Below are 21,116 nucleotides of genomic sequence, written 5' to 3'. Positions count from 1 at the left end.
CCTTTTTTAAAAATGTATTTTATTGAAATACAGTTAATGTACAATGTTGTGTTAATTTCGCTGTTCAGCAAAGTGATTCAGGTATACAAATATATGTTCTTTTTCATAGTATTTTCCATCATGGTCTAATCCAGGAGATTGGATATAGTTCCCTGTGCTATACAGTAGCACCTTGTTTTTCCCTTCTATATATAATAGTTTGCATCTGCTAACCCTGAATTCCCAGTCCATCCTCCTCCCTCCCTGTTGGCAACCACAAGTCTGTTCTCTGTGTCTGTGAGTCTGTTTCTGTTTCATAGATAAGTTCATTTTCTCTATATTTTAGATTCCACCTACAAGTGATATCACATGATATTTGTCTTTCTCTTTCTGACTTACTTCACTTAGTGTGATAATCTCTAGGTCTGTCTGCATTGCTGCAAATGGCATTATTTCATTCTTTATTGTGGCTGAGTAATACTCCAGTGTGTGTATATACCATATTTTCTTTATCCGTTTTTCCATTGAGGGGCATTTAGGTTGTTTCCATATCTTGAAAAAGCTTTTACTCTTACTGTTCACAAGTACATCTTCACAAAATATTAGTGGAAAGTAAAAGTGGGAAGAGAATAGCTCTTTGATCTGGAGACCTAGAAGCCATTGTTATTCTTTCTGAAAACTATTATTATCAACTCAATTCATGTCCTGAATACTTTGGATTCTGTCCAGCATGACAGATGCTTCCCTTTTTTTCCTAGACTACCTTTTCCCTTCTTCACAATGCTGCCATCTTGTGTTCTCTTCTTTAGGAGAAGTAGTCAAAAGGCTAGGATACAGTACTTGACCATGACGCCGCCTAGTGTCAGTCTATGGAATCTCTTCCGCTTACCTAAGGGAGTGATGAAAGATATTACTGTTGGAAGAACAGAAACTTATTAAAGTTGCCTGGGGCGTGGGGAATGAGATTAGTGGAAATGTGCATGTGAGAAGAATCCATTGACTAAACAAAGCCTACCTGTAAGAATGTTCTTCTTTACCTCCGGCATATAGCCAGCATGCTCTCTCTTCCAATCTCTCTGCCTCCTCCCCTCTTTTCTGCCTTCCTGTGTTTGTCCATCTTGCATGGGAATCCGTACACCTGAGATAATATGACCTCATAGTTTTAGGACCCATCACCAATTGACAAGTTCCTTCTCCATCTCTTAGTTTACCTTTTAAGAACAAACGTGATTGTGTCAGTTCATCTTTTCCAGCTGGGCCATACAAGTCGTAGGTCTCAGAAAGTCCTATTTAGAGGCCGCCGTAATCAAATCATCCATGTCCAGAGATGTGTGAGCCCTGCATATTTCATATGGAAAAAGAGTTTCCCCAGAGAGGAAGATGATTTGGCATCCACTCTGAAATATGTCTAAGTTCCCTATATTTCCTATCAAGATCGATGCCTTGTTTATATGTCTAGGAATGTAAGACAGTGAAATCGCACATACTCACATTACATATATATAGAGTGCTATGCACGCATAATGATTAGGAAATGGCTGCCTCTATTTTTCAGAAATACATGCAATAACCAGCTTGTTTTTTGAAAATACTACTGAAATTAAAAAGACACTCATTTGTGAAACTTAATAGCAGAAAAAAGACATTCCTGGCCACTGAAAATATGTAGGACTTTATCTTCTTGAGGAAACCACAGGTAATGGCTGTCTTAGACTACTCTCTGGTGCTTGAAGATCTTCAAAAACAGGGCCACCCATGATGTGAGAGATGTTATTTAAGAAATGTATAGGCAGGGAGTTTCCATTGTGGCTCAATGGGTTAAGGACCTGATGTCGTCTCTGTGAGGATGTCGGTTCGATCCCTGGCCTTGTTCAGTGGGTTAGGAATTCTGGGTTGCCCTAAGCTGCAGTGTAGGTCACAGATACAATTCAGGTCTGAAGTGTTGCTATAGCTGTGTCATAGACCTCAGCTGCAGCTATGATTCAGCCTCTAGCCCAGGAACTTCCATATGCTGCAGGTATGGACATAAAAAGAAAAAAAAATTGTAGGCAGGAAAGAGGTAAAAACTTTTAAAAATTGGGCTTGTGATCCATAAATGTAGAATTATCAAACTTGCATATAAACATAAAAACTTGTGATAAATGTCTCAAAGTATCATTTTTTCCAATTTTCTTCCATGAATCACATACATTCATTATGCATATATAATAGTAGTTGGCACAGACTCCAACCCAGCCAGCACACTGACTCTGTCACATGCAGGCTCAACTGGGTCAATTGTCAAACAGTCAACTATTCATTTTTCATTCTTGTATTCAAGGCTCAGCTCGTATGACAGCTAAGAAAGCTGACTTACCCTGAAATCGGTTGCATTGGTGATTCCCAACTAGACAAGTCCAGCCATGCAAGATGTTTCCCCCCTGATTTTTTTTTTTTTTTTTTGTCTGTCATGTTTCATTGGATGGCTTGTAGACAGAAAACCTGAGCAAAGAAAAGTGGAGCTTATATCAGAAATTTGCAGACTTACTCTATAGGCTTATTTCAGTCACATGGTTATATGGGTACTTTATTTCTACAGAATACTTAGCAGTTAACTTTCTAGTCTTTTGAATCTATAACCCCAAGGTCCATTACTTTCCTAATTAGACCCTCTGGGGTTTTCTATGTCCTTGTTGCAGGTTCATGATTGCCTCCTAGCTACCTGGTGTACGCTTCCCCCTGCCTCTCTTAGCTCTTGTCCTCACACTCCTTTTTCATCGGAGCCATTACACATGCTATTAACTATGCCTGGGATACTTGTCTTTTATTTTTATCTAATTTGAAATTATCCACATTCTTCATCTTAGATGCCACATTCTCACGAGTCTTCTCTAACCTCCCTCACTGCCCACGTTTCCTCCCTTTCTGCCCATCGTAGGTTCAAAAGGTTTTATTACTGATTCTTTATTTTATTTTTTAAGATTTTTTTTGACCACACCCAGTGAATGTGGAAGTTCCCAGGCCAGGGATTGAACCCATGCCACAGCAGTGACAAAACCTGATCCTGAACCTGCCAAGCCACCAGGGAACTCCTGATATTTCATAAGGTTGACTCTTCATACATATTTCTGCCTCCCAGGTTTTTCTAAGAGGAAGTATTTTTTGGTTTTGGTTTTGGTTTTTTTCCTCCAGAAAGAATGGTCTGGTGATTTGACTAAAGTGATGTAATTTGAAAAGATATGTGATGTGTATTTTAGATACTAAAGAACATGGTAAATGACTTAATTTGAAAGGATGTCCCAAGAAATGTTATACCTCAGAATTATCTAAGTGTCTCAAAACTAATGTATTTTTTCATGTTCAAGTTAATTAGGGTCTTCTTCTCCTCTAGTTTTTTGGTTTTGGTTTTGTTTTCCTCTTGAAGTTGAAGAGAAAACTTTCCACTACTTAGAAACCCTTGTGGGACTTTTATTGTCTTTTCAAAGTCATGACACCTTCTAGAAAAGATAAAATGCTGAGTGATTACCTTTGTTGAAGGGAAAGAGGAGCACATCATGATTGACTCTCTCCTGTCAGACCTGACAGCTCTGAGCCATCGCTATTACTCAGGCAGAGTACACGGACCAGGGCATTCATTTAAATTCTGGGCTTTGCTCTCTTTACACTACTTCTAGAATCAAGAAGTCTCTGAAGGGAATTCCCCTTGTGGTGCAGTGGTTAACAAATACGACTAGGAACCATGAGGTTGCGGGTTCGATCCCTGGCTTTATTCAGTGGGTTAAGGATCTGGCGTTGCCGTGAGCTGTGGTGTAGGTCGCAGACGCGGCTCAGATCCTGTGTTGCTGTGACTCTGGTGTAGGCCTGTGGCTACAGCTCCGATTCGACCCCTAGCCTGGGAACCTCCATATGCTGCGGGAGCAGCCATAAAAAAGGCAAAAAGACAAAAAGACCAAAAAAAAAAAAAAGTGGGTTTTCTTTCTCAATTATCCAGTAATTTTTTTTTTTTGTCTTTTTGTCTTTTTAGGGCTGCACCCATGGCATATGGAGGTTTCCAGGCTAGGGGTCCAATTGGAACTCCAGCTGCCAGCCACAGCCACAGCAATGCAGAATCTGAGCTGTGTCTGCAGCCCACATCACAGCTCAGGGCATCGCTGGATCCCAACCCACTGAGCAAGGCCAGAGATCAAACCTGCGTCCTCATGGATCCTAGTTGGGTTTGCTAACCACTGAGCCATGATGGGAACTCCAATCCAGCAATTTCAAGGGCTTTTTGGGAAGTAAGCATACTCTTTTCTCTGGGAAATTAGCCTTCTCTACCTATAGGACTTGGGACTTAAATTTATACCACCCAGTATTTATTGGGTGCCTCCTCAATGATAGTGTCACAGGATGAATTCTCCAGGAAACAGACACAGATGAAGGTTAGCAGGCAGGATGTTTATTCAGTGGTACTCTGGGTCAGCACTGTAGAAGGGGGAAGAGGAATTGAAAAGGAGAGAAAAAGAAGCTGGGCTGTGATGGAGGTCCAAAGACAGCTTTGGAAGCTCTTGCTCTTAAATGACCCAACCTGACCAAATTGTCCTAAATTGGTCTGGGATGGCCAGGTCTTTAATTTCTACATTGGTCATTGCAGAAATGGTCCACCAGAGAAGGGAGAAACCTTAGCAAGGCAGCTCCTAGCAGCTGAGACCATATACGTAAAAGTGCTGACAGTCAAAGCCTTTGGTCTAGAGTACTCCTAACAGCTGAGCCATAGCCCTGTCACTTTAGGAAGATCTGGAAGATTCCTTGAGGGCAGGCATTATAAAAATACTTAGGGAGAATTAAAAAATGTGACATATTAATTCTTCCAAACAAGATGGCACATTATAAACAGGGAGACACACCTAGTAACTTTATCAAGGAGATATAAGGCGTAAGAAATGCAGTCACTTATTATGACTTTGGCAGTCATTTGAGAGGAGACTTATCCTTGCTGGTCAGATAATGACTTTGTGATCAAACTGTGGGGTCCTTTCTGCATTCTGGGATTTAAAGATTTTTATTATGCATTATATTAAGTCTGCCACTGTAGGAGTGTAGATTAAGACTTTGTATAGTTTTTATATGTCATAATATTTCTTTCAGATCAATCTCTCCTATAAATCAAAACAAAAACAAAAAAAAATCAAGGAAATAGACCTGCAGACATAGAAAACAAACCTACGGCTACCAAAGGGGAAAAGGGGAGGAAGGATAAATTAGGAGTTTGGATTAACATATGCACACTACTACAGATAACCAACAAGTTGCTTCTGTATAGTTTCTCAGGTGGCTATATATATATATATATATATATATATATATATAACCAAATCATTTTGCTGTACACTTGAAACTAATGCAACATTGTAAGTCAACTATACTTCAATTAAACAAACAAAGAAATAAATAAGAAATCTGGCTATATATAAAAAGAATGAGCAGCATCTCAGTAGGTTAAGAAAGTGTGAGGCAGGGTCTGAGGAGAGTGGGTGATCCCAGGCAGAGATGAATGTGTTGGCCCATGAAGGTAGGAATTTGCTCATAAGATGGAGAGAGAAGGGGAGAAAGTGGTGGAAAGGAAGAAGAGATGGAACAGCAGAATGCAGTAGGAGAGATCCTTGAATGAAATCAGAAAATGCAAAAAGAGGAAAAAAGAAAATACTGTTTCCACCCTAATTCTAAAACAGCATGGCTCCAAGATGAAGTTCATGAAAGATTTTATTAAGTGGGCAATGTTTTCATCAGTCATAGAGTCAAAACTAGGGGGAGAAGTGGGAGAATCTGGCAAAATTGGGTTTGAGTTCCCTGATGGCTTACCATCAGGTGAAGCTAAGTAATAGGCACTCCCTTGGTGTTAACATGCGCTTTTCGACCCTCCAAAGTCTCTAACAGTCTCTATAAACAAACATCTAGCTTCAAACACCTCACTTGCACTACTTTCCTTACCTCCCTCCAGAGGCTTTTGCATTGGTAATCATCATTCATTCCCCCCTCCATCATTATAAAATGATTAAGAAACCAAGACCCAGAATTCCCGCTGTGGTGCAGTGGGTTAAGAATCTGACTGCAGCAGCTCGGGTAGCTGCAGGGGCATGTGGGTTCGATCCCCTGCCCAACAAAGTGGGTTAAAGGATCTTGTGTTGCTGCAGCTGTGGCGTAGGTGACAGCTGTGGCTCAGATTCAATCCCTGGCCCAGGAACCAAGACCCAGAGGGATACATACCTCTTCAAGGCCCTGTGTCTATGTCTTTCTCAGCTGAGCTCTAAATCACATTGTCATCATTTTAACTAATCTTGTACAGAAGTCTCATTGTTACAATGAGCCTATATATAAAGTTGCATGGTGTGTTTACTGATATGCTAAAAAAAAATCCCAAACTTAGATGCTTAAAACAGTAATAAATGTGTATCATTTTTCACACTTGCTGTGAGTCAGGAATTTGGGAGTTGTGTGGTTCTGACTTGAGGTCTTTCATGAATTGCACTGAAAATGTTGGACATTTTCAGCTGTGGGTATCTGAAGCCTTGACCCATGTTGAAGGATCTCCTTCCAAGACGACTTACTCACATGCCTGGGAAGCTGATGCTAGAAGTTGGCTGGAAATCTCAGGTCTTGTCATGTGACTTCTTCATAGGGTTTATTGAGTAACCTCACATCCTAGAGGATATGATCCAAGAGAGAGAAACAAAAGCCACTTTTCCTTTTTTGACCCATTCTTGAATGTCACATTTGGTCATTTCAACATCCTACTAGTTGTGCGAGTCAGCTCCATCCAAAACAGGAATGGACTACACGAGAGTATGAATCCTGGGAAATGAGAATCACTGGGGACAGTTTTGGAGGCTGGCTTCCAACCATGAAGATAGAAGCCACATTACTGGTATTTCTTCATCAGAGCCCAGCATATATATTTAGCTGTTGGTGAATTCATTTTCTAGTTTTCCATGTCTACTACCCCCCACTTATGAGTTGAATTTTCATGTAGTCAAAATGAAATGGAATTTAAAATTTTTTTTTTTAGTAAATCAAACTATGGTCAGCATTGAAAAATAATGCAAAAAAATACCTATTGGTAAATTTATACTTAAAATATATACACGGTTCAAAAATATGACTCACAGAGAGGGCTGATACTATCATTGAATTATCACTTGCTTTATTCTATCCATTAAATCCAACTTTTATCTAATCTACTTGGTCGGTGAGAACATCTAGAATTTTTATGAATTATAGTCTATATTTAGTTAGTACAGCTCGTGATAATGCATGAAGCATCACTATTCATGAAAAGAGTATAAAGAAAAACATGACCTTTTATTTCAAATACATATTCTGTGCATAGATTTTTAAAGCAGTTTCTCCAGTGGGGACAGAATAGATAATTATATTTTCTGTGATTTTATAATCCTAAATATGAAATGTGAGGATTATCGCCATAGTAGAGTAGCAGCAGTAATGTCTGTTGGCATAACAGTCCCCACCACAAAGGTGAGTCTTTGTTTACCTTTTGAAAATGATTTTACAAGAGGCTGTGGGGAGCCATTTCCAATACAGAGAAGGCCAGTTGATCAGATAGCAGCAAAACTAATGAAAAGCATCATGGAAGTGACAGCAAGATTAATTAAGTTCCTACAGCCGTATTCACGTGTGGCTGTGCAGAGTTCCTTTGGGTACAGCTGCAGTTAAATGGTATTCATGGTGACAAATACTGTAGATTTCCAGAACTGACACTTTTGAATCAAGGGTAAAAATCACATTCGGTCATTTTATCCACCAAAAGGATCAGATATGAACCCTCAAAATGGCTCTTATGTGTGAGCAAAGCCAAGATTGAAATTGAGATATAATTAAAAGAACGTTGAAACCGTAATATTTTGTTTTCTGTTTACACATCTCCTTTTCCTGTGTTAGACATTTTGACAGAGGAAGCCAAACAAATTTCCATCTAGTGTTTTTGACTGGAGGCACAGAATTATGCACACTTGGAAACACTTCCAATTACTTTGTGAATTCTTGCAACGTTGGGGCACACTGCACTGTCTCTCTGTTCACTCCATATAGTTATTATCACAGTATATATAAAAATGGAATGTCCATGACCTAAAGCGTCCACATTTACTAGAGCTATACTCAATTTATCTTGAAAGATCTTTTTTTAAAGCAGAAGAAGAAATTCAATATGATGTTGTTTTCTTCTTCCATTTGGTTTGCAAGCACATTTGTTGTGGGGCTGGGTGAGGAGAGAGCTGATTCTAAAATTGCTGCTCAGGAACCATAAGTGAATTTTATTTTAAGAAAAATTGGAAACCTCTGGAGTGTATAAGATCTTTCAGCCTGCCATACAAGATGTATTAACTCGTGTTACTGTGTCACCAAATATCTTTGGAGGCATATTATTACATTTCTGTCCTTGGAAACACTGAGGTTCATTCACATAGTCACTCAGCAAACACTTCCTGTATTATGTGTCATGTAAAATCCAGACTCTTTGAGATGTGAGATCACATCCAACATGGCCTCTGTGTTTTCCTCTCTGACTCACTTTGCATGAAACTCTTTCATGAAACATGCTCTTGAATATTTTTATTTGTTCTTTGCCTCCCAGACCTATCATTCACAATCTCGCCCTTGCTTTATGTCATTCACCAATTTCTTCTGCATTTTATCAATCTGGGCCAATAATAAAGATTATCTTGGAGTTCCCGAAATGGCTCAGTGGTTAACAAACCTGACTGGCATCCATGAGGACGCAGGTTTGATCCCTGGCTTCACTCAGTGGGTTAAGGATCTGGTGTTGCTGTGAGCTGTGGTGTAGGTCACAGACATGGCTCGGATCCTGTGGCCCTGGCATAGGCTGGCAGCTGCAGCTCCAATTGGACCCCTAGCCTGGGAACCTCCATATACCACAGGTGTGGCCCTACAAAGAAAGAAAAAAAAAAAAAAAGATTGTCTTAAGTTCTACCTCTTCTCTGCAGCTTTCCAGGTTTGCCCTGAAGCCATTATAATTTCATCTTTTATCAAACCCTTATATGCATGTCCTAAATCATTCATTTGTTATACTTTATATTACCTTTGTTTTTACTTATATGTTTGTATGTATGCTTTATCTCCTTAAATAAGACCCCAAATGCTTTGAATAGCCAAGGGATAGCTTAACTATTTGAGTTCAGTGTCTATTATATATATTGTCACTTTTTTTTTTTTTTTTGGCCAGTGATGATAATAGTTATAGCAATTTAACTTCCTATGTGTGAGAACTACTAAAGTTAGGATGTGGTGTCCATTGATTTTTGGAGAAAATATTTATGTAGATATAAAGCAAGAGGCCAGTCAATCTTATTAAAAATGAGATAAAAATATAAACACGTTCCTGAAGGGCTTTGGGGAAAAAGAAAAGAAAAAGAAAGGAATACATGGCAGGGAGTTAATCTGAGAGCCTTCAGAAAGGGAGCTTGTGGTACTTCCTAATAGAAGAGAAGCAGGACTATCAATTAATCAGGGCAAATGTGCTAACCAAAGGCACCTGTAAGAAAAGCTGGAGTTTGATCAGCTTTCCCTGGATCTCTCTCTGCCTAAACTCTCTGTTCTTAACTCTTCATACTTGGCTCCCATACTGGATTCCTGACCTGCACCACCCACAAAAGGTCTGATTTGTCTTTTGCCTGATGGCTGACCAGCCCTCTGGCTCCTGGCTGGCCTTTCCTCTGAGCTTTGGGATTCTCTCTCCACTCTGAGTTTGTTCATGATGTCTCCCTCTTGTCCCTGTAATTCTGATACTTGTCTCCAGCCATAGCAAAGGCTGCTGCTTCCTAAGTTGGGACAACCTGTGGTGTGAGTAGCACATGTCACTACCCCAGTCTTCCATGTCCTTGGCATGCATTTCTGCTATTATGAAACATGTTAAATTATGAAAGGAATTAATATTTTTTTCCATGACTCCAAAAAGCATTCATTCTACTTCAGAGATATTGATGACTGGGCTGGTTCCTGAAATGCAATCTAATAAATACTGTAATAAAGTATTGTAGTATTGTATTGCTGTATTGATCTGTGTAGTATTTTGATCAGAACTTTTTAGATTAGGGAGTTCCCTTCATGGCACAGTGGAAACGAATCCAACTAGGAACATGAGGTTGCGGGTTTGATCCCTGTCCTTGCTCATTGGGTTAAGGATTTGGCATTGCCATGAACTACAATGTAGTTCGCAGACGCGGCTCAGATCTGGCCTTGCTGTGGCTGTGGCCAGCAACTATAGCTCCAATTCGACCCCTAGCTTTGGAACCTCCATATGCCATGGGTGCAGCCCTAAAAAGCAAAACAAAAAAAATTTTTTTTTTAGATTGTGTAGACACAACTACAATTTCATATGTCATTTTTATTCCTTGATTCCCACTTGATGCTTCCATTGAAATTAAATACCTAGGGACTTTAATCTGAAAAATTAGTTGCCTACAAGGCAAGAAGTGCTAATGTTGTGATAAGAATAAAAATCATATAAATACTTAATATTCTAAAAGTCTATGAATCTAAATTTCCCTAACTTTGGGAGTACATTAGGGGAACATGTGAGTCTGGCATGAGCCTAGGGAAAACTTCGCAGAAAACAGAGCTTTTAATAAACATTTGTGAGCGGTGAATGTGACTATCTAGAAAAAGAAAGGGGAATAAAAAAAAGGGCCTCGCTGGTAGAATATAAGCACCTTCTCACTAGAATAAGGATATAGTGTTATGCAGAAGTAGAAGAATTTTGAAATATTTATTCACTCAAATCAATAATAAATCAATAAAAACAAATATTTATCATATGCCTCCTCCTGCTGAGACACTTTTTGAGGCACTGATACAGCATGAACATGGTAGATATGCCTCTGCCCTCATGTCCACTCTATTGAGGGTAAAGAAGCAATAAACTGTAACCAATGAATAAACGAGATGAAATATGTTTAAGTCTTCTTTTCTACATGACAAAAAGGTGGAAGGGGTTCCAGATTCTACAGTTAATGTATGGAAACCCCAAGAATGTAAGCCCCATGTAGACAGATTTCTGTAATTTCATCACTGTACCTTCAGCACTTAGAACAGTGCTAGATACATGAGTCCCAGATAACTAATTTTTTTGAGTAAATAAACATGCCTCAGCCAGAGCAAGCTCCAAGGTAAGAATTCTAAGAGGGTCCTCTATGACAGTCAGTGAATCTTGTTAACTGATCATCTTTAGAAGGGATTTATTAGATGTCTCCAAAGTGAAGGAAATACAAATATATAGAATTTTAGATTATAGTACTTCCAGGACTTTATTCTTATCAAAACATTAGTACTTCTTTTGCAGGCAATTAATTTTCTAGGTTAAGGCTCCCAAGCATTTGATTACACTTTTTTCATTTTAAAAATTATAGTTGATTTACAATTTCTTCAATTTCTGTTGCACAGCAAAGTGACACAACCACACATAGTTCTCTGAGCTGTACAGTAGAACCCATTGCCCATCCATTCCAAACATTACAGTTTGCATCCACCAACCTCAAACTCCTCATCCAACCCCCTCCCACCCCACCCTCACCCCAACAACCACAATTCTGTGCTCCTTGTCCATGATCTGTTTCTGTTTTGTAGATGGGATCATCTGTGCCATATTTTAGTTTCCATGTATAAGTGATGTCATATGGTACTTGCCTTTCTCTTTCTGATTTACTTCACTCAGTATGAGGATCTCTAGTCTCATCCATGTTGCTGCAAAAGGCATTATTTTGTTCTTTCTATGGCTGAGTAGTATTCCATTGTATATATGTACCATATCTTAATTCACTCATCTGTCTATGGACATTTAGGTTGTTTCCACGTCTTGGCTATTGTGAATATCTCTGTGGTGACATAGGGATGCATATGTCTTTTTCAATGCAAGTTTTGCCCAAATATATGCCCAGGAATGGGATTGCTAGATCATATGGTAGTTCTATATTTAGTTTTCTGAGGTACCTCCATATGGTTTTCCATAGTGGTTGTACCAGTTTACATTCTCACCAACAGTAAAGGAGGATACCCTCTTCTCCACGCCCTCTCCAGCATTTGTTATTTGTTTACATATTAATGATAGCCATTCCGATCAGTGTGAGGTATGTGGTTTTGATTTACATTTCTCTAATAATTAGTGATGTTGAGCATTTTTTCATGTGCCTGCTGGCCATCCATATGTCTTCTTCAGAGAAAATTCTTTGATCTGCCCATTTTTTCAGTTTGGTTGTTTGTTTTTTGTTGTTGTTGAGTTCTGTGAGTCATTTATATATTTTGGAAATTAGGCCTTTGTCTGTTGCAGTTTGCAAAGATTTTCTGCCATTCTGCAAGTTGTCTTTTCATTTTTTAAATGGTTTCCTTTGCTGTGCAAAAGCTTTTGAATTTAATTAGATCACATAGGTTTATTTTTCTTTTTATTGACCTTATTCTAGTAGGTGGATCAAACAAGATGTTGCTGTGCTCTCTGAGCACTCTGCCTATGTTATTCTCTGGAGGTTCTGTATTATCTGGCCTTATATTTAGTCTTTAATCCATTTTCACTTTATTTTTGTGTATGGTCTTAAAGAGTGTTCTGATTTCATTCATTTACATGTAGCTTTCCAGTTTTCCCATCACCACTTATTGAAGAGACTCTATTCCTTCCATTGTATGTTCTTGCCTCCTTTGTCATAGATTAGCTAACCATAGGTACTTGGGTTTATTTCTGGGCTCTCTATCCTATTCCATTGACCTATATTTTTGTTTTCATGCCAGTGCCATATTGTTTTGATAACTGTATGTTTATAGTATTGTCTGAAATCAGGGAGCCTGATTCCTCCATTTCTGTTTTTCTTTTTCAATATTGCCTTGGCTATTTGGGGTCTTTTGCATTTCCATACAAATTTTTAAATATTCTGTCCTAGTTCTGTGAAGAATGTCCTTGGTAACTTGAGAGAGGTTGCATTAAATCTGTAGATTGCCTTGGGTAGTATAGTAATTTTGACAATACTGATTCTTCCAATCCAAGAACATGGTATCACTTTCCATCTGTTTGTGTCATCCTTGATTTCTTTCAACAGTATCTTAGAGTTTTCAGAGTACAGATATGTTGTCTCTTTAGGTAGATTTATTCCTAGGTATTTTATTCTTTTTAATGTGATGTTAAATGGGATGGTTTGTCTGATCTCTCTTTCTGATTTTTCATTGTTAGTATATAGAAATGTAATTGATTTCTGTGTATTAATTTTGTAGCCTGCAACCTTGCCAAAGGCATTGATGAGTTCTAACAGTTTTTGGGTAGTGTCTTTAGAATTTTCCAGGTATAGTATCATGTCATCTGCAAGCAGTGATAGTTTTACTTCTTCCTTTCCAATTTGGGTTCCTTTTATTTCTTTTTCTTCTCTGATAGCTGTGCTAGGACTTCCAAAACTATGTTGAAGAGTGATTGTGAGAGTGGTCATTCTTGTGTTCTTTCTGATCTTAGTGGAAATGTTTTCAATTTTTTACCATTAAGAATGATGTTATCTGTGGGTTTGTCATATATGGCTTTTACTATGTTGAGGTAAGTTCCCTCTATGCCCACTTTCTGGAGAGTTTTTATTAGAAACAGGTGTTGAATTTAGTCAAAAGCTTTTTCTTCATCTATCGAGATGATCATATGGTTCTTCTTTTTCAGTTTGTTGATGTTGTGTATCATATTGATTGATCTGCAGATATTGAAGAATCCTTGGATCCCTGGAATAAGTACCACTTGATCATGGTGTATTACAGGCAAATTTTGTCAAATATTCAGAGAAGAGTTAAAACCTATTCTTTTGAAACTCTTCCAGAAAAACAGCAGAGGAAGAAACACTCCCAAGCTCATTCTATGAGGCCCCCCATCACCCTGATACCAAAACCAGACAAGGATACCACAAAAAAAACGATAATTACAGGCCAAAATCACTGATGAACATAGATGCAAAAATCCTCAACAAAATATTAGCAAACCTAGGCATTTAATTTCAAGGGAAGCATCAAGGGGGAATCAAGGAATAAAAATGATTTATGAGATTGTATTCATGTCTACACAAGCTAAAAACTTCTGATCAAAATACCACACGGATAAGTTGAATGAGTTATTTGTTCTCATATAGACAAATTACTCATTTCTCCACTTTTCAAACTGTTTTGACATTGGGTGGTGGTATATTAGATGGAGGCAAACTCTGGCTTAAAATAAATAACCTTATATAAAGTGTCACTTATACATCAAAAAATATTCATCCAACAGATTATTGTGCTTTCAACAAATATTCAGTCACTAGATACCCACACACTTGGTCTCTTGCGCTTGCAATTCCCTAGTGCTCAGTGTTGACCCCATTCTACTTTTCCATCTCTGTTCTCTTGAAGGTATCACCTGGTCTCACGGATTTAATTACTGTCTATAAAATGGTGATTTTCAATTTAAATATGAAGCTCAAGCATCTCCCCAGAAATCCAGAGTCATATAGCCAAACTACTAAGGACCATTTCCACCTGAATATATAATAGGAATCTCAAATTAAACAGGCCTCACGTTGACTAGATGCCCTCTACCCAAACATGTTTGTCCACAGTCTTCTCCTTATCAGTTAATGGAAATTTCATCTTCCAGTTGATCAGTGCACAAATTTCAAATAATCCATTACTCACCCAACCCATCATGAAATCCTGTTGACCCATTTTTTTTTGTAGGTATAGACTCCATCCACTTTTTACTATCATTACTACTCCTACTCTGGTCCAAGCCACAATCTTTTTCTAGATTTATGCAAAAGCTGCCTAAATGATCACCTTGTATTTCTCTTTGCTCCATTTATCCATTCTTCATGCATCATAGTGAACCTCTCAAAATATGTTAAACAATGTTACTCCAAAGGTATTTTATATAAGTCAGAATAAAAGTCTAAATCCTTATGATGTGGCCCATCAAAGTCCTACTGAATTAGGTTTCATGTGACCTATTTGACTTCAACTATTAATATCCTCCTCAGTACCTACTCTGCTTTAGCACCTTGGCCTTCCTGTTCTTCCTGGTAACCCTCATTCATGTCTGCTTGCCCTTTGTACATTCTGCAGTGTTCTTTATCTAATACCTAGTAAAATGAATGGCATTCAAGAGACAGCAAATGTATTCAAATATGGAGTGAATGAAGAGATAAATAATGAATTCACTCATTAAATACTGATTTGTATCAGGTCTTGGAGATTTAAAAAAAAAAGCATCCTCTTTCATTTGGGAGACAAGTAAAGAGAAATTCCCACATGATGTTTAAGTGCTGAAGTAGGAATTAGATAATATGCTATCCAAAAAAAAAGGTGTTGTACCTCATTCAGTCATTGAGGTTAGGAAAGTTTCTCAGCAGAAATAATACTTGAACAGAGACCCAAAGTTGAACAGGAAGGAACTGTCCAGGTAAATGGGACAGGTAAGAGAAATAAAGTCTTCAGGGGAACTGTAGTCCTGCAGTTCACTTGGAGTGAAGCTTGTGAAGCATAAAGGATGTGTACATGGAGGAGTCATCAGGCGCTAGTTGCAAAAAGCCCAGTATACCCTGGCAGGTGAAACAGACAATGAAGAGTCTTGAGCAAGGGAATGATTTGATCATAGCTGTTTTAAAAAGATAATAATGGATCTAATGTGTAGAATGAGTTGGACTTGGGCAAGCCGGGAGTCGGGAACATTGGATAAAATTTTATTGCTGCGATATAAGTAAGAGATGAAAGTGGGCAAAAGTAAGGCTCAGGGGAAGGCAATGGAAGACACTAACAGGCTAAGTCAGTGCTAAATCACTGCTGCATTCAGCTATGAGAATTTGACGGGACCAGCAAGCTCACAAACTGTGGTCTGCAGGACTGCCTGGCATCTGTATTGCATGGAATTTAAGAACAGCTGCTAAGCATGGACACATTCAATTTGTGTAAACATTTTGCTCGAAAACACCATCAACCGCAAAGAATTGACTGCAGGCACATAGAAAAGTCAGATGTTTTACACACAATATGGTTGTAGTCAGTTATGTTCATTCATTCATTCATTCACAAATATTTATGGAGTCGCAAAAAGTGCCAGATACCCTTGTAAGGGTGATGGAGACAGCCAAGAACAACAAAAATTCCTGCCCTTGTGGAGGGGATATTCCAATGAAGAGAAATCAGAATAAACCGATGTCCATAGTAGTGGGTCAGATGGTGATGACTGCTATGGAGACTAAGAGGGAAGGGAAGGGGGTTAGGAATAGCCAGAGAAGGGATGAAGGCAGTCTGCTCCGTAAAAAAGGAGACTGGAAATAACTACCCTGACAGACTTTTGAGCAAGACTTAAAGGAGATGGGGGATCCAGGCATGCAGTTCTCTGTATATCTGAGCAGAGAGAAAATTCACATCTTACCATAATGTTTTCATTCCAGATATATTAACTAGTTTTAGGGCATCCTTTGTTTTACTAGTGAAAGGTAGTGATTTGATTGCACCTCAGAATCTCTCAGCTTCTCAGAGAGACGGAGAAAAGTCAGGGGGTATAAATGAGGTCTTTCCCTGGAAGCTGCTGGGTCCCCTCCTGGAGGTGACATATGGGAACATACTCTCAGGCATGGCCGGCATGTCCACAACCCCATGTCTAGTCAACATCAGCTGTGCCTTTATTTGGAGGTCATTTTGTTTTAAAATAAATGAGCCACTTTTTTTTTTCTTTATAAATATAATATAGTAAAATAAAATCATTTTAGAAGAAATAATAATAAATGTAAAGTTAAAATAAAAATCACTTGCTTTCCATCCAGAAATAAGCAACTTTTCTATCTGAAGTCTTGACATTCCAGATAGCCCTGAATTGGAGGTGGGTGGGGCATACATGTTTAAATAAAGCAGACACCCTCCTTTTTTTGGTTGAACAGAATTCCATTGCATGAATGTAACTAACACTCAGTTGCTTCTCTGATGCTATAGTCTTTCAGAGGCTACATGCTGTTCTTTCAGACCGGGTAGAAGTTGGAATGTTCTAGTACCAAATGGTCTCTGCCCGTATTTTCATGACCATTTAGATACATACATTTTTCTGGAACACTCAGTGATGTAATATGATTGCGGGGATCTTTACCCGAGCTATTCTAAGTGAGAAATTTAGAATTTATATCTTCCAGGAAAGAGCTTTCCTGGGGACCCTAACAAATTCAACATAGAAACAGTTAAGACAATTATTCTTTACTGACATCATTAAGAAAGTTGCCTCATGTCTCAGAGCCTCAGGCTCTTCCTTTGTGATTACAATATACACATTTCTGGTTCTCAGTTTGTTAGTAAGAAAGATGACATGAACGGAGAGACCTTGTGACTACAAAATGCTGTGCAAATACAAGGATGTTATTAATTATTAAGACAGTCCTGTACCGTCTTAAATCTCCTGTTTTCAATGCAACTCTTAAATGCTTACAGAGTCTAACTACAGAAAGTCAAAAGGACCAAAAACTCTAACATTGAACTACAGCGCCCCCTAGCCAATGTAGGCGGTCAAGACAGCCGATGAGCTTCAGGAATAAGTTCTACCACAGATGGTTCTTTTGCCTGAGGGAAAGGCCATTAATTGTACTTTTGGATGATGTCCATCTGTCCAAAAGGAAAAACACTTATGTATTTTCTTTAGTATTTTCCTGTAACATTCTTTTTATTTTGGATTTAAAAATAGGAGTAAAAAAGTAAATATTCTTTACTGTTTCAAATTTCTTCCTTCAAATTACTTTAAGTGAAATATTTCTAAAAGAGCATCACCAGATTTATCCTAAGACTCACTGTAATGTTTCTGACATATATATGATTATCTATTTGCATTCACTAAATTCTTTAGAATCCATTGTGGGGGAGGATATTGGCTCTAGTGCTTTTTCACTGAGTGGAAATATGGGGTGAACTTTCTTGCAAGATTGTACAGCAAACTGTCATAGCTTCAGCCCCCTAGTTCCACAATGCATTAAATCCACTAACAGACAGAGAATAGTCCAAAGAAAGACTGTGGCATATTTTCATGTCACGATGTAGAAATATTTGCTACCATAAAAACTCATATTAAGAATATATCAATTACTTTCCTCCATGGGCTACAGTTTTTCCTTATGTTCAGTTCTTAGTTTAATAGATTTTTATAGAAATGTTTAAGCTTAAATAGTCCAGTAGATAAGGTGGGTTCCAAAGTGATGAGTCCTTAGGAAACGAACTTGTTCTGTGGGTTTATTTTTGATGCTGAGCATTTAAGTATTAATGGGGGATTTCTTCCTAACACCCTTTTCTGTGTAAGATGAAGACTGCAATTCTTTAGACCATTGGAGGAGCCAGAGGCTTTGCTAAGCTTTGCTTTTCTTGACTGTTCACCTCAAATTTAATGGGAATGATTGTGTGTGTGTTTTATACTGGTGACTAGAATTATGACATAATCTTGGTTATCTTTTAGGCTAAAATGTCTCTCTCCTTTAAGGGTCAAAGATCATGTCAGCCTCAGGGAGTTCCCTGGTGGCACTTTGGGTTAAGGAGCTGACAGTTGTTACAGCTGTGGCCCTGTGGCTTGGGTTCCACCCGTGGCCTGGAACTGCTGCAGGATGTGGGATTGCCAAAAAAGAATTAATTTCAGCCTCAGTGTCCTTTCTGCTACCTACTCAGGGAAGCAGCAAATGTGATCCTGTGCAAGTGGAGGTGACTTTTATCACCATTTCTTTTTCTTTACATTTCTCTATCAACCCAGCTCAGAAAAATACTCAAGAAATAAAAATAACTCCTCACCGACTGCTGGGCTTCTGTGATCAAAACACTTCTAAGAGAAAACCTCTATTACCCTAACCATCGTCCCTTGAGTCTTTTATTCTTCTTTAGCTATAAACATCACAAACAACAACAAACCCTCAAGCCCACAGCAAAGAGAAGGCAGGCATAAGGCACAAATCCTCTTTCCACTGCCTTTTAAACTTGAGCGGGGGGAAGACTTGGTTTTGGCACGGATGATGACATTAGCGGGAGGGGCGGGAATCAAATGTGTCTAATTACATGTTAATGGCAGAACTCGCCTTAACCCCGTCCCCTCCCACACCCTGATAAATTTCCCCCGCGTGCGCCTCTGTGGATCCGGGGACCCTTCTCTCTTTAAGAGAGCCTCCGTGCCCCTCACTCCGCCCCCTCCCAGGTCTCCGGGCTCGTCAACGCTTCCCGAGAACCATGGTTGGTCCAGGCAGGCGATCGCAGCACCTCCCGGAGCCGCCGAGAGCCGGGGGTGGGGTGGGTGGGGTGGGGGGGTCTGTTTGTAGTACTCTCAGTCCTGATGTCACAGGCGCGGCAAGGACATCGCAAGGAGGAGTCGGATTACAGTAAGGATGGGCAGTGCAGCAGGCAGCCCGAGCGCACGCTCCAGCCGCCGGGAACCATAGCCCGGGAAAGGCGCTCATCCCGCGGAGGAGGCACGCTCGGCGCCCGCTGCTCTCCACGCCGGGGACGTTTCCACCGAACGTAGCATGAAACGGCTCGGCTCTGCGCGGCAGCCTGGGGTACGAGCTGATGCTGAAGACGCCGCGGTGGGGTTCCAGCTGTCCGATTAATGAGAAACATAATGTATTTTGGTGAGTGTTGGTGATGTCATTCTGGGGCTGCCCAGCTCTTCATTGGTACAGCGCCCTTTAGCAAATCTTAAAGCCTCGGAACGTATTACATTAAACCTACCTCCAGTTGATAACTGGAGGACCAAGCTGGTGCAGCTCTCAGAGCTTCCTTTGTGCTACAACGGGGCTGTTTATTCGCCGTAGATGAGTTTAAGTTGGAAAAGAGGAGAGACGGGGTGGGGATGGCTAAACTTTACCTTGATTTGTTTGCATGAAGTTAATTTTTTTTAGCTAGGTGAGGAAGGAGAAACGGTGCGGCGTGGGAAACTCGTGGGCTAACTTAATGGAATGTAAAACAAAGTTCTCTACTATTGATGCTGTGGAACCTCAGTCAATATCGATGGCCCAGTAAGCATTTTGGTTTTTCCCTAATTCTGAGGCAGAAAGGGAAAACATTCTTGGGTGTGCGGTGCTTGAGCAGCTGAGAACACCCCTCCACTCCATCCCAGTTTTCCTTCTAGCTAGAGCAGCCTCGCACAAAACACAGATTATTTTAAACCTTTAGTGGTCTCGGAGCTGTTAAATATTTGTGCGGTTTAGTTGTGTACCATGGTGAAAAACCTCCCTTAGGTTTTCTGCTGAGCTGTCTGCCCTTCCAGAAAACATGTTGAGGCTGAGATCTGGGTGATCAGTGGAGCACTGTACTGGGAGCTGTGCATTTGCAGGGTATCGCTGCAACTTACTGCCAGGGGAGAAGGAAAAACCCTTCCGTAAATAGGAAACCAAGCATTAGGTGGAATACACTTTCCTCCGCCTTGAAATTATGCTTTCCTTCCGTAAGTTCCATCCCCTGTCATCACCTAAGGGCAACTATCTCGATACTAAAAGCTTCCTGGGAGCCACTGGAGAGGGGCGAGGGGAGGATTCCAAGATGCAAATGCTTTGGGTGGTGAGTTGGCTTGCTTTAAATATGAAAGCTACAGTCATTCTTCAATTAAAGAGGTATTTCGACAAACTTGCTTTGGGGCAGTATTAGTTTCTCAGGCATTTCTTTCTGAGTGTGTACTATTTGCTTTGCTTTGTTTTCCTGAGCCTTTGAAACATTTGGGAAAGTATGCAAAAGCTGAACGCTTTTAGTTGTCTTGACAGCAGTTTTGATTTCCCTATAATTTGTGTCATACTAGAAAAGAAGTCTTAAAAATAATTGAAATTGACTTGAAAGAAAGGCTCCTCATTTCATAGCCAAATTTAAAGCAGAATTCGGAGTTAAACAACACTCTCTCCGGTGGTAGTAACAGAGGTGGTAAGCGTGTTTATTGGTAATTAATAAAATAGAAAGTATTTATCGTGAATATGTTTTTGATACATGCAAAAACTTGTAAAGATCATATATCTTTGGGACAAATAACATCCAAAATAGCATTGGCCTCTCTTAGGGTATTTGAGGGAGGGAAAGGAAGATGATAATTTTAGCTTAAGTTTTTAGCCTCTTGCAACAATGTCTGATGTGATTGTGGTGAGGCCATAGCATCAACCAGAGCAGTG

At 39.5% G+C, this 21,116-nt stretch overlaps 1 protein-coding gene across 5 annotated transcripts in view; it reads left to right on the top strand.

The window, feature by feature from the left end:
- Nucleotides 1–21,116, top strand: part of ZNF385D (zinc finger protein 385D) — a 978,174-nt gene that overhangs the window by 626,060 nt on the left and 330,998 nt on the right. Inside the window, exon 1 of one of the 5 annotated variants that reach the window (XM_003132072.6) lies at nt 19,291–19,592. The exons of 2 other annotated variants lie outside the window; for them this stretch is intronic. In XM_003132072.6, the coding sequence (XP_003132120.1) occupies nt 19,571–19,592 (22 nt within the window). In that variant the 5' untranslated portion in view covers nt 19,291–19,570. Of the gene's footprint in view, nt 1–19,290; nt 19,593–19,828; nt 19,980–20,291; nt 20,408–21,116 lie in introns of those variants that run through there. 2 more of the 5 variants (XM_021069747.2, XM_084987219.1) reach the window with 2 other exon arrangements.

The sequence above is a fragment of the Sus scrofa genome, chromosome 13 (assembly GCF_054392235.1).
Source record: "Sus scrofa isolate SSC_HxYL_T2T_F1_AM1 chromosome 13, Sscrofa_HxYL_maternal_Yorkshire_Landrace_v2.0, whole genome shotgun sequence".
NCBI lineage: Eukaryota > Metazoa > Chordata > Mammalia > Artiodactyla > Suidae > Sus > Sus scrofa.
Note: the sequence above shows the minus strand (reverse complement) of the source record. Positions and strands in the feature narration are given on the sequence as shown.